General features: G+C 44.3%; 1 protein-coding gene across 29 annotated transcripts in view; it reads left to right on the forward strand.

The window, feature by feature from the left end:
• Window positions 1-11891, forward strand: part of LOC6617056 (protein lap4) — a 59930-nt gene extending 48039 nt beyond the window's left edge. For 13 of the 29 annotated variants that reach the window (XM_032721614.1, XM_032721621.1, XM_032721625.1 and 10 more), the window contains 4 exons: window positions 5593-6066; window positions 6520-6655; window positions 7053-7238; window positions 9202-11891. In XM_032721614.1, coding sequence (XP_032577505.1) covers window positions 5593-6066; window positions 6520-6655; window positions 7053-7238; window positions 9202-10824 — 2419 coding nt within the window. In that variant the 3' untranslated portion in view covers window positions 10825-11891. Of the gene's footprint in view, window positions 1-2746; window positions 4123-5592; window positions 6067-6519; window positions 6656-7052; window positions 7239-9201 lie in introns of those variants that run through there. The other 16 variants (XM_032721618.1, XM_032721629.1, XM_032721635.1 and 13 more) reach the window with 7 other exon arrangements.
• The last annotated feature ends 4672 nt before the right edge of the window (window positions 11892-16563 follow it).

Here is a 16563-nt window from a genome sequence, read left to right on the forward strand (position 1 = left end):
AGACTCGGAAAACGGGCACTCGGATTTGGTTGGTCCTAATGATATTTTACACCCTACACGAAACGGGCAATTATAATTAGCGCCCGTTGGAGTGGTGGGTGGCGGGGTCCACTTGATGGGTTCTCCTACCACTGTCGATGGCATGCAACACGTAGCAACCACAACCATTGTGTCAAAGGGCATCTAGTTTTCCCTCTGTGCGTGGAAAAGGTGCCAACCAGCGGCGAACAAACAAAAACTGAACAATGAAAGAAACTAAAAGCTTATGCCAGGTGGTACCGCCCAGCCCATGCTATGGTTGCTCCATCCACCAAAAGCGCCACCCACCCATTCGACCGCCATGGCAGCCATTTCGTACGCGAGCTGGCGCTTATCAGCCAACTTTCACACATATGTGCTCCGCTTGGTTGAAGGACTCGTAGTCGTCGCCCCCACGCGATGTTCCAGTGGCTGGCTCTAACAACATTATATAATGAGCAACAACAAAGTAATTTAATACAATTTCGCCCCAAAGCTGTTGCAGGAAAACATTAAAAAGAGCGCAACCGCCAAGCGTTAGCAAAAGTCGCCACTGGAATACCCTTTTCAGGTAATTTGCCTAACGATCAGTTGGCCAGTTGCTTGACCTCTGCCATAAACAGGAACACACGATCTGATGTTAATGTTCTGTTTATAATTTTTAACAACTTAACTGACTGATTAGAAACTGCAACCTGTTTCTGGCCAATAGGGTATTCACTGCGGCAAAATAGTAAAAAACAATAGAGTGAAAAAAAAGTAGAGACGTATGACAACAGCAGATATATAGCTTGACAACGGGTTCATGACATTTTTGAGGACTCTGTGTGTTAGTCCTTTGTGTTTGCGAATAGAATTTACTCTAAGAATAGAGCTACGAAAATAACGCGAAATGTAAAGAAAAGAGCGGATTAATTTCACTTTAGCGTTTATGTACAAAGCGTTCAATGGAATTTCAAAGGAGACGTCCCTTAACTCTTTAGATATGCGATGCTTTCATTTATCTCTGCCGATCAGCAGCAGCATTTGTTTTTCTAGCCTTGCGCATAAATCAAGCCGCAAGAACTAATCATTAAATGGTTACAAATTTGGGAATAAATATCTTATGACTTCACAGTCCCCCGGAGCGGAGAATTCGGCGCAATTTTCCCACCAGTCGCCATCGTCTGGTTGTCAACTTGGCCGAAAAAACGAGAAGGTGGCCTTGAGCTGGAATTGGTTGGGGCACAGCTGCCAAAAGTTCGGGAACGGAACGGATGGAGATCCGACCACCCTGCACCCTTCCGAAAAAACCCGCCTGCCAGCTGGCTTTACAACTTTACATGCATAATATAATAAATTGAAATGTGTGTTATTATGTTGCTCGGGCCGTAGCCTTGGAATTCATAACGAGGAAAAGAAGATAAACATGTTAATAACCTTGTAATAAATTTCTAGCAAGAATTTCTACTAGTTTCGTTCCTCTTTCCTGTTCTTGTTTATATATATTTTTTCCATGCATAAATTTTGTAATAACCAAAAAAAAAAAAAAATAGCGAAGAGAAGCAGAAGTAAAATATATGCTGAAAAACCCATATCAAATTAGCCGGCAAGGCAGTGTTCTCCAAACTATTTGTATTTATATTCAAATTAAACTCGTCTAAATCTATAAAAGTTGTGGAACACAAAAGGCTCGCCAGATCCGTGTTTATGAATTTTATTTGCGACATCAAATTGGCTTCCGTGACGACAAAAACCTAGTCTCGATGTCGGCAAAACGCAATCGAATTCTTAGTCGTGCATTAATCGTCTAATTTATTGTTTGATAATTTATGTACTATTATTATTAGTTCTTCTGTTCCGCCGGGCATTCTACTATACTATTTTTCTGCTCCACTCCGTTGATGGCTGATCGCCGAAGATACCGCCGGATTCTACAGATACATATGCACACACAGATACAGATGCAGACACAGATCGAGATACTCCCTCGCTCTCGCTTTCAATTGGTTTGCGTTTGCGTTGCTGTTGACCCTGAAAAATATTGGCAGCGACAAGACAATTGGTGGATTTTTGAATTTTTTGTGGTCAGCTGAGATGGCGGCGCGGTGGCGGTTGTTATTCGTTTTTTTGTGTCTCTTCTGTCGGTTTTTATATTAAATTTTTTACATTTAAATGTGTATGTTTGCGGCCGTTTGCTTCTTGGACGTTTTTGTGGTTTTATGCAGATGAAAATATTTATGTTTTGTTGATTGCGCATAAATTAATTTATATTTTATGGCGTTGGCGCTTCGTTCGTTCCTCAAATGGATCGAGCCGCGGCGTATGCAAATCGCACTGCCGTTGTCTGTGTGTTTGATATAAAAGCATAATTTGACCTTAAGCTAAAATGAGGGCGTTAATGATGTTTTTTGTTTTCCTTTTCTTAGTCTATTTTATAAATTTTTTTGGTTCGCTCGTCGGTAGTATGCGTTTTTTGTTTTTCGGTTGATTGTTTTGTTTGGGCTGTTGTTTTTTTGGTCACATTAATATTAATTACAACGTCGTGGAAATCCCAGTTATATTTCGCCACAGACAGAATAAAATCCCCGTGGAAAAAGAGAACCAAACCAAACGAAAAAGCGGCGGAGATTGCTTTGCCGAAGGAGTATTTTGTGTTTATTATTTTACAATTAGCTTGAATCTCTGCACCTTTTTAATTGTACACCACAAAAACTTTCTGTTTCTGCTTTCCAAACCACTTTTCCAGGAATCCACTCGATGAAATTGAAGCAGTATTTAGAAGTTAAACTAAACTAAGCTCTGACACCCTCACTACAACTTGCGCGAATGTGACACGTTCATTAACCATAGCTTTAAGTGTAACCTCTATCTATATAACACTATGTATGTAAAGTGTTTATTTCGAACGAGACTTTTTTCGAGACTAAGCTACACCTACTGAAGCGAGCAGTAAAACAACTAATCTGCAATATGAAGTCATTTTTATACTGCGACACGAAAACTTTTTATACCTGTATACTCCGTAACATGTTAATGCTGAAACGTGAACTTTATAGAGTGACAACTACTACGAACCACGCCCCCACAGGCACGCCCACATGCACCTGATATGGATAAAGGCATGGTGTTAATGCCACATGCTGTCTCTCCCTTTTGCATTTTATTAGCCTAATTATTTCTCTTTTTTCAAATTGCCCAACTTTCCGAACAACAACTACTAGTCTGTCTGAGTTGGCTACACTTGAAATTTTTCAGTACACATCCTGCACACTCACACACCTGCAGCACTTCTAGGACCTTCACACGCACACGAACACACGTGTACTAAACACCCGTACGAAAAACGAACTCCAGTGCCTTGTGTGTTGCTTGCATAATTTATATGCGTTTTGCATTCTTGAAATGTTTGTTATTAAAAATAATGATTTTTAGAGCAGGACAAGAAGTCCAATTAGTTGTCTGTGTTTATTTCGTAATGTCACCTTTGCCCCCACGGGCACTTCTTTAATTGCCATAGATAAAGTCACGATTTCGCAGTCAGACACGCAGGTATTGTCGGTTTAATGTCGACTTATCGCCTTAGCGATTTTAAATCCTCGGATTACGATGCATTTACCACGATTGTTATTCGTCAAACATACCAGAATCTTGAATTTAATTTATGAAAACTCAACTAATTTACAGGGACTCGACGAGGTGTTCTATTTGTATGCCCATATTAAGAAGTTAGCGTTTATAGTTCCTGAGTTTTATTTCGCAAACAAGCTTTTAACAAAGCAAATGTATTCCTAAAGTCTCCAGCTGGTTAAGTTTTACGATAGTCAAACGGTGTTATAACTTTCGATATATTTTATAAATATTTATATGTTAATATCTGTGAACAAAGCAACCACATAAATAAGAACTGCTTAACGATGTATTAAAATAACTACTGACTACGGTTATGGAATCACACCACTATCATTATCATTAATTATCATCACCATTACTATTATTAATCATCCACACATGTACGTATTTGTCATCGATTTGTGCCATACATATTTTATGTAACTCTGTTATTTTGCATACAAAAGAAGTACAATTTATGATACTAGAAATAAAGGCGAATGATTTAAATTAGCACTAGTGTAATTTATTTATCACACCAATCACCACATTTCCATAATTGTTAAACTTTAACCAATACTCGAGCACTCTTCGGTTGTGGTTTTTGCATTATTTACCTCACCTACTTTTTACCACTGCCTTTACCACTGACTTTTATTGGGGTGTTTTGATTATTCTGGCTTTCATCATAATGAGCAATTAGCAATTGAAAGATCAAAAACAATCATTTAGAGCTGCAAATAGTTGTGGTGGGGGGAAAGAAAGTTTCATTGGGCATTGCATAAATCTGTCAATTGCAAAAGTTGAACGCGCCGGAATACGTTTGTGGGACCCAGGGAACATGGCTTGGATTATTGTTGGAGGCGCGCGGTCGAGTGCCGGGGCAAAGTTCATTTAAAAGTCGAGAGGACAAATGAATGAATAAAAGGAGCAAGGAGGCAACGAAATGAGCAAGAAAAGAATCCACTAGAATATTATAAGTGCAATTCCCTGGGTCAGGAGCTCGGCGCACTTTGGCTACTCCACGTAGCCTTAGTTGGCTCCTTCATTCCGGCTCCTAGCTCCTCCAGATTCCTCGGGCATGACATTTGCGTAGGTAGCGAGAGTGTTTCAACGAAAAGTTTCTCTCTCCCTTACCGCTGCTTGTGCTCCAAGGACCAAGGACTAAGGAGCCCGGCGGCGTTCAAATTGAAAAACATAAATCACTCAAGCAGAAGTTGCTGCCAGCGACTTAGTAGTAGTAGAAGTCGTAGTAGTATGTAGTAGTAGCCACGGCTTTGTGTGAATAATTTCGTATTAAAGTTAAATTGAAAGTGTGTAGCAATTTGTTAAAGACAAAAGTCAGTTTAGCTGCAAGGCGGGCATAAAAAAGGCGAGCGAGCGGATAGGCCACAAAGTTCAGACAGGAGGAAGGATTCCAGCCAAAATCCCATTGCAAATAGTTCTAAGGCGCTTTATTTTAAAATTAATTTTGCATACCACTCTATGCTCCTGCCATGCTGAAGCTCTGTGAGCATATACGACCATGGTTATATAGTGCGAGACGGCCCTTGCCAAGTTTTACGACTCCACAGACAGTGGCTCCTCGACTGCTCGGCTCCACGCTAATCTCCAGCTGCCATGTTATTGCACTTGTTGGCAAAGTTTTTCAAAAAGTGATTTTGTCAGGGGTTTGGCGGCTGGGGGCGCTTGCTCCTTTCGGGCTGCAAACTTTGCAGTATGTTTCTTGGTTTTTAATTACAACAAATTCGACTTGTTATGCCAAAAAGTTAGCAGGGATTCCAGGGCTCGTACGCAAGTGTGACTAAAAGAAATTAACGTCATTATGTTTTGTAACTGCTCATATCACGTGCTAACCGCATCTCACCGATCTCCCCTTTGGTTTTGACAAGCAAATAATTTGATTAAATTTACATATATGTGTGTGTTGTTTTACTTTTGCACAATTCGAACACGAAAACCAACTCTCAAAAATTATGACAGAACCGCACAAAGTCTGGCGCCGACAATGCCACATGCCCCCAGCAAAATACCCAAGCAGAAGTTGAAAGAGAAACAGATTGAGTGGACTCCTCCTACTCCCACGGCACTTGATCCGCCCAAGCCCTCGCTGCTGCCCAAGCCGAAGGTCAAGGTTGTCATTCCACCAGCACTGCAGCAGCGTTTTAAGCAGCAGCAGGTGCAGCAGCAGCAACAACACCAGCAATCCCTGCCCGAAGAGCCCTCAATTCCGGAGGAGGAATATCACCAGCAGCCGGAGCCGGATTCGCCCTCCGCCTCAGGAGGCAGTCGCATACCCGTAAGAACCCTAAAAGCCGAGCGCCGCGCCTTGGCCTTGGCAGCCCGCCAATCCGGACTTAGTGTGGAGGAGTATCTGAAGCGACTGGAGACGCAGGATGATAAAGAGTCCCCGGCTTCGCCCACAACGCCCACTGGCAAAAGCCGTTCCATGATTAAGTAAGTTGAATGCGTGACGGTCAACGAGTTGACATGCGTGCAGAAGGTCCAGGTCCATGTCCAGGCCCCCGAAAGGTCACAGGTCAAGTGCGGTCCAAATGTGGGCGTGCGAAATGGCAGAGACTAGCCCCTGGCCTAGGTTTGAGTATATAGAACACCCACACCAAATGCACCCACTCACGCGAGGCAATACGAACAGCTCTCAATGTTTCCGTACATGTATAAATCTTTGTATAAATCTATATGTCGATTGGAACACCTACTTCTACATCTTTGTTTTTAGTTAGCGGTGTCTGTCTTAGCCACACCCACTTTTCCCTTCTCTGTCTGTATATACAATAGTCATATCTTGTAATTAGTTTTGCTTAAGCCGGAGTTCAGATTGAGTATCAGTTGCCCATACATCTTAAGTGGATGATATATATGCTAACCAATTGATTCTCGTCCGTTTAGTGCTGAGAAGCGCGCCTCCTGGCGGGCAGCTCGTCTTCGATCACTGGAACAGGGAGCCGTGGAGGCACAAGATGTGATCAAGAATATGCGCAAGATGACCGACGATCTGATCACCCACGAGTCCAGAGCCAGCGAGGTAAGTTCTCGAGCCGCGGTGAAGTCCTCGCAAACTAACCGAACCCATAGCCAAACCCAAAAACCATACACATTAACTTGCGCCCGATGAGATGGAGGAATGGCCCGAAATTTGCCTGCGAACATAACCAAAAACGAGCAAATGAACCCACATAGCTACATGGTTTGCTTCACTAACTAACTGCAAGAAATACTAATACCCTTAAGCCTCTCGATTGTAACTAATGAAGGTGCAAAATTCAAATTTAAATCGCAATCGAGATATCGGGATCGGCAAATGTGTATCCCTGAGGAGTGAAAATTGGAAACCCCTGAAATTGAAATCTATACCCCTACCACCTAATAAGTTGCTCACCCATTTCTCTATCTCTCTTATTTATTGTCTACCCACTAATCAGGCTCAGCCGAAAATAGTCTTTCCCAAAATTGCCATAAAATCGAGCGACGGTCCAGTCATTGTGCGCGAACGCGAGAAAATCCTCGATGAGAAGATTGTGCGCCGCACTGAGGAGGTGGCATGCCCCATTACGGGGCGACCTCAACTGCGCACCGTCGAGTACATTGAGAAAATCATCGAGACGGAGGTTAGAGCCAGCAAATCAAATTCAAACTAGCAATTACTGTATTATATATCAATTGGCACCAATTTGAGTTTCGTTTGAGCATTATTATTATGGGTTGCATAGCGTCCTAGACACATTATATATATATATATATGTACCTAATTATCGGTTTCTGTTGCCGTTTATTGTGTGTGGGTTTTGTATCCCAGCAATTGTAGCCATTTAAGCTGTAGCGTCCCTCCTTGTAGTCCGTATTTCCGGTTGCACATTAAGTACATTTTATGCACATTGAAGTACATTTTAAGCACTCGCCAATGTCTCTCATTGTACAAAGCAAACATCTCGCGAAGAATTCCCGGCATCGTCTTAATTATTTTATAGAGCTCATCATTTTTATGGTCTGTTAAAAATGTCTGTTCGTCTGTCTGTCCGATCGTTGGGTCTTCTCCGAATTTCTTGGTTTTCCATTCCTGGAAAGTTTGTCCAACTGCGCGCCACGTTGAGTAAAACAAATTTTAATATCCTTGAAGCACTCAGTTGCCAAGGGGATTTTGTTGACATTTGCCAGGCTTACGCGACCAGGTGCTCCACGCTCCTGCCGACCAGGAACCGGCTGAAGTGCAGCGCATAAAAAGGACAATAAGCCACTTTTGCGAGCCACCTACGCGAAAAGGTTTTCGCGTTTCGAATGCGAGGCGCGCGAGCGGCCAAAAATGATTTCCAGTTATTGTTTGGCATTTAAGTGTCGCGGTTTTTTAAGGTCGAACCCTCGAAAGAGTTTCATTGTCTGTTTTTAGGGTTTGTTGTTGTCACGTGTCTATAAAGCTATAACGACTCAGTCGACCGTCATTTGCCTCTTGATTCTGGATACAATTTTTAGTATGCGAACGCATTATAATGACGCGCTGCTTTTTTATGGCCGAGTCCATTAAAATTAAGGCAAAAGTTTTTTGTTTTATTTCGCTGTTTGCTCGCAGGGGTAGCCGAGTTTTAATGAGTTTCAAAATAAATACTTATAAAAAGAATGCAAATAAAAACAAACAAACCAACTAGGCTAACACGCTAAGAATTTTATGCGCTATTGTTATTCTACGGGCACGTGTTTCGGTCAGGTTTTTTTTTGGCATTTTATTTTCAATTTGCCAACGGAAGGAAGGAAGTGCCATCAGAAACAAGCCAAAAGAATGTCAACGGCAAGAAAGAAGGCCTTCTGGCTAGCAAACTGCAGTTGCATCACATCTGTGGAACTTGAAGCGAAGCTTTAGCAGTATCTGATTCTGAATCCGAATCTGGCTGTGGTTTCATTCTGGTAATTCGAGTGCAAAAAACTTGCCTGCAGGGCAAAAGAGACGGAGACCCGAGCCTCCTGTCCGGAGGCTGACCCCGTTGCATTGAATTCGCCGCAGGATGTCGCCGGAGCAGCAGGCTCTGTTCTCGGATTGCCTGTCAGCTGCAGTTTAGTTTCGGCTTATCGTCTCGGCCGGGATTCTTGTGTGCTAGAATCCCCCGCCCCAGGACCAGATGAAAATGCAGGCAATTTTCTTTTTTAGTCGTTTGTCAATTTGCCTCATATCACGTATACGACTAGGCTGCCCCCGAGCGTGCTAGCTTCTCAAAATTCGCCCAGGTCGTGATCAGATCAACTAGAACTTTAAAAATGTTGCACGTTCACTACACAACCACCCACCCCACCCATAATTACTAACGTTAGCTAACACCTGTACCTATATATGCGTACATGCGTAGCCCTCACCATCTGTTTTGAATGCATCACTCCTTTTGGCCTGGCACACATCTCAGTTCACCCGTCAAGCTGTTCGTTTTCCACCTGGCTGTATAAATTAGCTTTAAGCGCTTTAAGTGGGACACACATCTCTGGTTGCGGTGCCTGCTTTCTGCCATCTCCTTTCTTGGCCTTGCTTCCATTAGTAGTTAGTGTGCTGGCAAACCGAATGCACAACGTATCCGCCTCATCTACACTTAGGTGGAGACCTGCAAGGAGCGAATCATATCCTTGGAGCTGCAGGTGCCCGAAGCGGAGGACGAGGGCAGGCTAGATGACACGCAACCGCCGCTGGAACTCGAGGCGGATGACTTCCAGGACGACGAAGATGATGAAGATGATGACGACGATGATGATGATGAAGATGACTACGAGGATGAAGATGAGGAGGAGGACACCGCCTCCATTGTGACCGTACAGGCGAACAATGAGAAGCTGTTCCTGCGCCACGATTCTGATACCTATGGTCCTTCGTCCATTGAGAGTGTTGCATCCGGCAAGGTGCGCATCAAGCCCACGCCGTTGTCCCTTCACCAAACTCTGGCCAAGGAGACCACAATTGTGGAGGTACTGAATCCCGTCATCGGAGGCGATGGCAGTGCCCGCACCATTCACGTGAGCGGTGGCTTGCCCTTCGATGAGGACGCTTTCGAGCAGGGTGCCGTGGCCGTGCTGCGCAGCGAAACTTTCGTCCTGCCAGGAGCCGCCGGCGGTGGCAGGTCTGAGTTGTCATTAAACGCTAAAATGAAAACCGTGCTCGAGGAGCTGCTGGAGAACGAGCGCGTCAAATTGAATTTGCAAAAGAGCCTCGAGGGCGAGGAGGGGGAGGACGACGACGATGAAGACGAGAATGGCAGTGCCTATGGTGACGCGCGGGACGAAGTGGAAAGCGCCTATGGCGATGCCATTGACGATGTAGTTGACTTTGTCAGCGCCACGGTCACGAGCCGCGCAGCTAATGATAAGGACGATGTCAAGAACGGGAATCAGCACCTCCTCGAGGAGCTGATTAAGGACAGCAACCGCAACACAATCATTGCTAAAATGGCGGGCCAATTGTCAGACGATGATGAGGAGGATGACGACGAGGAGGAGAGCAGTGACTCTTCGGACGAGGATAGCGATGACTCCGAAGAGGAGGACAACGCTCAGGAGCAGCTGAATGTTACCTATGTGCAGGGCGCACAGGTGATCGAGAATCTCAATACACTGGCCACAGGCGGAAAGCTGCAAAAGTCGCAGACCTACACGGCCATCAAGCAGGCAGAGGAGCCAAAGGAGGAGGACACGAAACTGGAGGAGGATCCATCTGCGGAGGAGCCTTGCGGAGCTGATACCCTGGCCAAGCTTCAGGCCGAGCAACGCGCCCTGGCCGAGATCTCAAAGCAGTTGCGCAAGTCTGTGGAGGATTTGCTCAGCGCCGATGGCGAGACGGTGGTGGAAACTCAGAGGACTTATACTTTACCCGCTCCCAGCGATAGTTCATCGGTGGTCACGGTCACCGAGGTGGTCAAGAAGCAGAAGAAAAAGAAGAGCGAAACTGGGGAGGAGCTTTTCAATCGCCTGCTAAGCGCCGCAGAGTCGGAACGTCAGATTTTCGACCGACAGCAGGGTGAGACCATCACAACCACCACCACGACCACAGAGGCTGTGAGCTCGGAGGACAACGAGCCGAGCACCAGTGTGGTGACCACCACGCGGACTGTGTCCAATATTGTGACCAGCGGCATTCCCAGGCCAGAAACCAGCAAGCAGAACAACCGCAACAGCAATAGCAGCAATAATAACCGCAACAAGAACAAGCGAAAGGGCAAAAAGAAGTAGAGGATATCCGGCAGCAGCTGTAAGGAAATGGGCTGAAGTGTTGAAGTTGGGTATACGCCGTGTGGTGGGTATGGGTTCGAGTATGAGTATGTGATCCGAGTGAATCCTTATACGCACAACCTTCCGCACAAACACTCACTACCCACACACACACAGAAACACACATATCAGCGTGTTAGAGGGCTCGTTGTCATCTCTCTACATTAGAACCACTAATTTTATACATATGTATATTATGTATGTACGATATTCGCATATGCATTGATAATTTTAATTAATTGTGCAAATAATGTGTCCCCTGCATTTACAAAATCCCATTTGTTACTAATCAACAAAGTGTACGCATTAAAACAAAATATTTTCATTGAAAATTAAAAACAAATCGAATTGCCGAATGAGATATTGCAAGAATTTAACTGCAAATTTAATGTTGTGCAGCAACCGCAAAGAAACGACAACAACACAAATCGCCACACTGAGCCCATCAGAATTGAATTAATACGACAACAGCATCGGACAAAAAAAAAGGGAAACAAAAATCTTATTTAATTGAATTAAATAATTTCACTTTGTTTGCATTTAACTATCATTTGCATACTGCATCTGGTTTTTCTCCCTCATTGTGTTTTTCCAAATGGGCTTTGCTTATTTTCCACAAATTAAATTTACGTTTTATGTTCTAGCACAAAAAGTAGGAGCAATCTCAAATCCGTGCCCAGCAGCCGGCCGAAGTATCCACGACGATCCTTCACGAGAACCATTTATGAACTTTAAGCATTCCCGACTGCCCGAGTTTTTCGGGCATACTCCTTTTAGTTTTAGCCATAAGCAAACTAAACCCGCAACTAAATCAAACTAGATTCGAAACGAAACAGCGAGAGCCGAGAACATAAAGCATAAGCACAACTATGACAAATGTCCTATGGCGATTTCAGTTTCCACTTTTATACAAATGTAAAAATATTTACAAGCAATTTTATGTAATACCTATATGATATTTAGTGTGTAAACTCGTCTTTTTATGAAAACGAAAGCAAATGCCGCAAAAAGAAATGAAAATAAACAAATTGTATGCATTTTTATTTGAAAAACAAAAAAAAAATAATTGTGTACATTTAATTTGCCGGGAGGATTTCGACCTATTGGGCGATGGTTTATTTTTTTCTGTCATCGTTTTTGCGTGGGCGTGTGTAATTACGTCAACTGGCTTTTCTGGAAATAATCCACAGCTATAATAGAGAGCGCTGCTATTTATATGCCGCTTAAAATTGTGTAAAATTGCTGAGAATCAGCAGAAATGCTGGGTAGTTTATTTATATGCACTACAGGTAAGTTACTTAAGCCGTACACTCAGAGAAATGTTGACTCTACCTAAATATTATATAAATCCGTTATCCTCCTAAAGATAATAGTTTTAAGGATAGTTTGCGATGCTACCACCTGTCTATCTGAACTTTCTCTGAGTGTATTTAGGAAGGGGCCATTCTGATTGCGTTGAGCATAAAAATGTGAACTATTGTTAAAGCCGAGACATTTAAGGACCGGCTCCGCATTTATTTATGCGGCGCACAACACCGAGCATACATGTCCCGTGCTTCTGTGACGCAGCGGAAGAGGCTGCCACGCCGTGATGGAAGATACGGCCGCAAAGATACGGGACTAGAACCTGGTGCTGCAACTAGGACGCTCAACAAACGTCTTCCGACACGGCCTGTTGAGACAGTGATATAGATAGACAGCTGCCAGGTCCGATGGAAGACGAGGGGTTGGGGTGGGGCAGTTGCTAATGTGAAAATCGTTAGAATTCGCTCAGTACGTAGAACTTTCCACCGGAATCGCCAGGCTCACGTTCCCTGTTTGCTGCAGTGTGCATAATACGATTTAGAGTGCGCAGCATATGGGGCAGATACTTACATCGGTATGCACTTGCGTCAGCATCTTAAATATTTCATGCCCACCAATCGAATTAAGCCCTGCTGCTGAATGCTCCCGCTGATGTAGATGTTGCATGTTGCAAGTGTAATGTTGCTGTTGCTGCTACTGCTGTGCCTGAAGAAGACAAATGAATGCGGCGCTGGCGGTCCCATGTCGGCGCCCTTGACCGCCCGCCGCCTTTTTCACGCTCTCCTGGCCAGGATGCACATTTGCATTCTGCATTTCACTGGCCAGCTATCCAGCTTTCAAGTGCAGGATCCACTGCAGCAACGATGGCGACGCTAATGCAGATGCAGCAGCAGCAACCCCAGCAGTAATATCCCAACCAGCAGCGGCAATGCGCATTAATCAAAATCTCATCTTCGTGGGTGGCAGTCGCACAAATACAAACACCCACACAAATAGGGACCACGTTGTTGTTTACGTGTCCGCAGAGCAATGGAAAACAAAAACAGCTTGTCATATTTTAATACACTCCAGTGGTCCGGCAATGCAGCATACAGGCGGCGCTGTCGTGGCCAAAAATCCAGCCAATTGTCGTCCCCTGTCACATTTAATAGGATTATGCTTGGTTAAGCACAAATATCCTTGGACACACACACACACTCGCACACAAATAGTCGCACCATGGGTGACACATAAATTTACAGCGTTGGCTGTTTGAAATTTTTCACATTACACACATAAATCCTGCAAAGATGGTCGTCGAAACCTCTTGAAAAATGTCCACTGTTTGTTTATACAGCCCCGCACATATGCTACACTCACATACATACGCTATGCCGGCAGGTATGGAAGCTCGTGTGTGGCCAGGTGAGAAGAGGTCCTGGTCCTTGGTCCTTGCTTCTTGGTCCTTGGGCGCGTGCTCGGCGAGCTATTTGCCGCCGCCCGTAGCTGAGTTATCTGGCAAATAATGGAACGTGCTGTGCAGATGATGCGTTTTCATAAATTTTAAATAAGCACAGCAGCTGGCACAGGACTCCCAGATCCCAGAACACCAGCCAATCCTTTGGACCAGCGACGGCGAACGAGTAAGAGAGCGGGACGATGTGCCTAGAAGACAATGAAGGACACTCTGTGCTGGTGCATAATATCAAATTTTATTCGAAAGTTTAGTTGCGTTTGCTTAAGTTGGCTGATTCATTTATCAAGCACTTTATCAGCAGCAATCGGTGAGAATGCACGCTCCGACGGACAATAAAATATCCACAGAGGGCGTTATTAGATTTGCCAGCAGAGTTGCACGGAGGAAATCTCAGAATTTTAAATCGAGTCATCAATTAAATAGGTTTGCAAACGTAAAAGCTTATAAGTCCTCCAAAAGTTCCCGAAAACTATATGTTATAAAAGGACTCTTAAATAATCATAAGGAATCTATTGGTAATATATTAGAAGTCTAGCTAAAAAAATCTGAGAATTAAATGAATATATGGACATTTAATTAAAGTAATCCCCTTATATAGTTTCTAAACCAAACGCTGATTATATAAACTTTACTTTGTTGTGCTTTTTTGCCCAAGTGTGTCAAGTTGATCCAGCAATGAGTTACTCTCCGCCCGGGAAACTCGTGAAAGGGCCATTGGAGCTGGGACAATGAGTGGATAGCTTGCTGATGGGCTGATGGGCTTTGTCTAGCCCATAAAAATGCATGGCCCGCATTGCAATTTTGATTGCGCTGCCCCCGTTGGCGAAAGGGACTTGTTGTTGTGCTGCTCCTTCAGCCTGTTGCTGTGCGTTCGGAAAATGCGGAAAATTGTGGAAGTGCGCATGCGCTGGAAGCGGTACACAAACTGTTGCAGTTGCGAGTACAAAACATTGCCCCTTCGAGGGCCATTTTATCCGCTGCCTTATCCAGTCTAAGGCTTTAATAGTTGTTTGCGTGGGGCAGGTCCCCCAAAAGGGACGTTTCGCTCGGCAGCTCGTCTTCGTCGCCTTTCGACTGGAAGCCTATGCAAAGTTCGCATTTTGTTTCTTCGCTGCCTGGAATGTGGGTATTTGGGCTGGCTTTAGAGCTGCTGCCGGCCCAGCTAACTCCGCCACCCCCTGAAAGCATAAAAAAAAGAAAAGCAGGGGAATGGAAACCACCAAAGCCCTGAGGCCTTACCATCTTTTTTTTGTTTGTCTGTCCTGGCGCTGTTCCTCTTTTTCGCACCACTGCGGCAACGGCTGCTTTGCAATTGCAATTTTCAAGGATATGCTTGAAGCAGATTTATATGGAGGGCTCAGTACGTGCGGAATTTATTAATGCCGCCCTGGAGAAGCTACCCCGTTTTTTCGTTGTTTTTTTCTCCTTCGCCATCATTAGCTGGAGCAACAATGATGCCACCCACCGCCCAATCAACTCGCCAAATGTTACGTAAGGTGAGCGAGCGGCACATTGAAGTTCGCACATTAATAATGAGCTGTGTGTGTTGTTCAGGTGAGAGTGTTGGCAAAATTTGAATCGTGTGCTTGTGGTGCATTTTCTATTACGAGATTTCCGACTTCTGCTCCTTGAGAAACGCAAATAGAAACAGACACCACGGCACACCTCGTGTTTGTTTGCCATTCCCATTCCGCGAACTTTGGCTCCCAATTCCGGACTGAAGATGGCAGTTGATGGGCCGCTTTGCCGGAGAATCTAGGCAAAAACTACGCTCACGTACGCGCATTAACGAACTTCGGCGCTTAAAGTGCAGTCGAAGGCAAGAGCAAACAAACAAACGCCAACAAACGAAACCCACAGCTCTTCTCGCCGTAAAAGTTTATCCGTGTTTGTGCAGTTGCCAAGCATGCTCCATCTCCCCGTGGTAATGAGCTCCGGGTCCAAGAAGGAACGCCAGGTGGCGAGACTACTGTCCATGGTTTAGCATAATTTATTCCTCGGAAGTTAAAACCATCGGTTTCGGTTGCAGCCAAAGGTTTCGTCGAGAAGGTATTATAAGGAAGCGTATTGAGTTCCCTCGATTAATTTTCCATCCAACCCGATTGCATCAACGGTGCAGGCAGAAAAATCTGTTAAATTGGATGGTTTTCAGCTTTACGGACAGGACACTCCCATTCTCAATTTGCATACATTTTGATTGTGATTATCCCGGGCCACTGATTTAAATGCGGACGGATAAGGATGTGGCTCGACGCGGGCGACACAGGCGTCGAAGCGAACACAAAGGATAATGCCTCCTCGACGGGCTGCATGTGGCAGATGGACAGCTGGCTGCACCAGCTCATTAATAAACACGGTGTCCTGGCTACAGTAACAACTACAAGAGCACACATACGCCGGCAAACGCAATTCCGCGGCTTGTTCGACGCTTTTCCTCATCCGCCGTCGATGATGAGCTTGTGGTCAGATGGTCCATTTCAGGCTCATTGTTTTCCATCGGTTAATGGCCAGCCTGGTTTTAAATCGCCCGAATAAAGTGTGTGTTTGTCGGCGCCGGTATACATACCTACATATTTTTAAATTCCTTTTTAATTAAAATAGCATTAACCGAGTGTGAATCGAACACATGTAGTGCAAGTGAAACGCACCCACTGATGGGGCAATGTAATTATTGCGCGCTTTTAAACATTAAGTTATGCAAGCTATTTTGCTACTGAGCTTAATCGAATAGTTTATTACCGTTTCAAAAGTTATTGTAATAAACTAGGAATAATTATAAGCTAATTTTTTTAAGGTTTTAAGTGATTGTTACAATGTTTCAATATAGGTAAAATCGTATTTTTTAACCAACTCAATTCTGTGTGCATTCTGATACAAAATGCAAATAGAAATGCTGATTGCTATTACATCGGCAAAGCCATCCTTGAGTGTCCTTGCTG

Source organism: Drosophila sechellia, chromosome 3R (assembly GCF_004382195.2).
Source record: "Drosophila sechellia strain sech25 chromosome 3R, ASM438219v1, whole genome shotgun sequence".
Classification (NCBI taxonomy): Eukaryota; Metazoa; Arthropoda; class Insecta; order Diptera; family Drosophilidae; genus Drosophila; species Drosophila sechellia.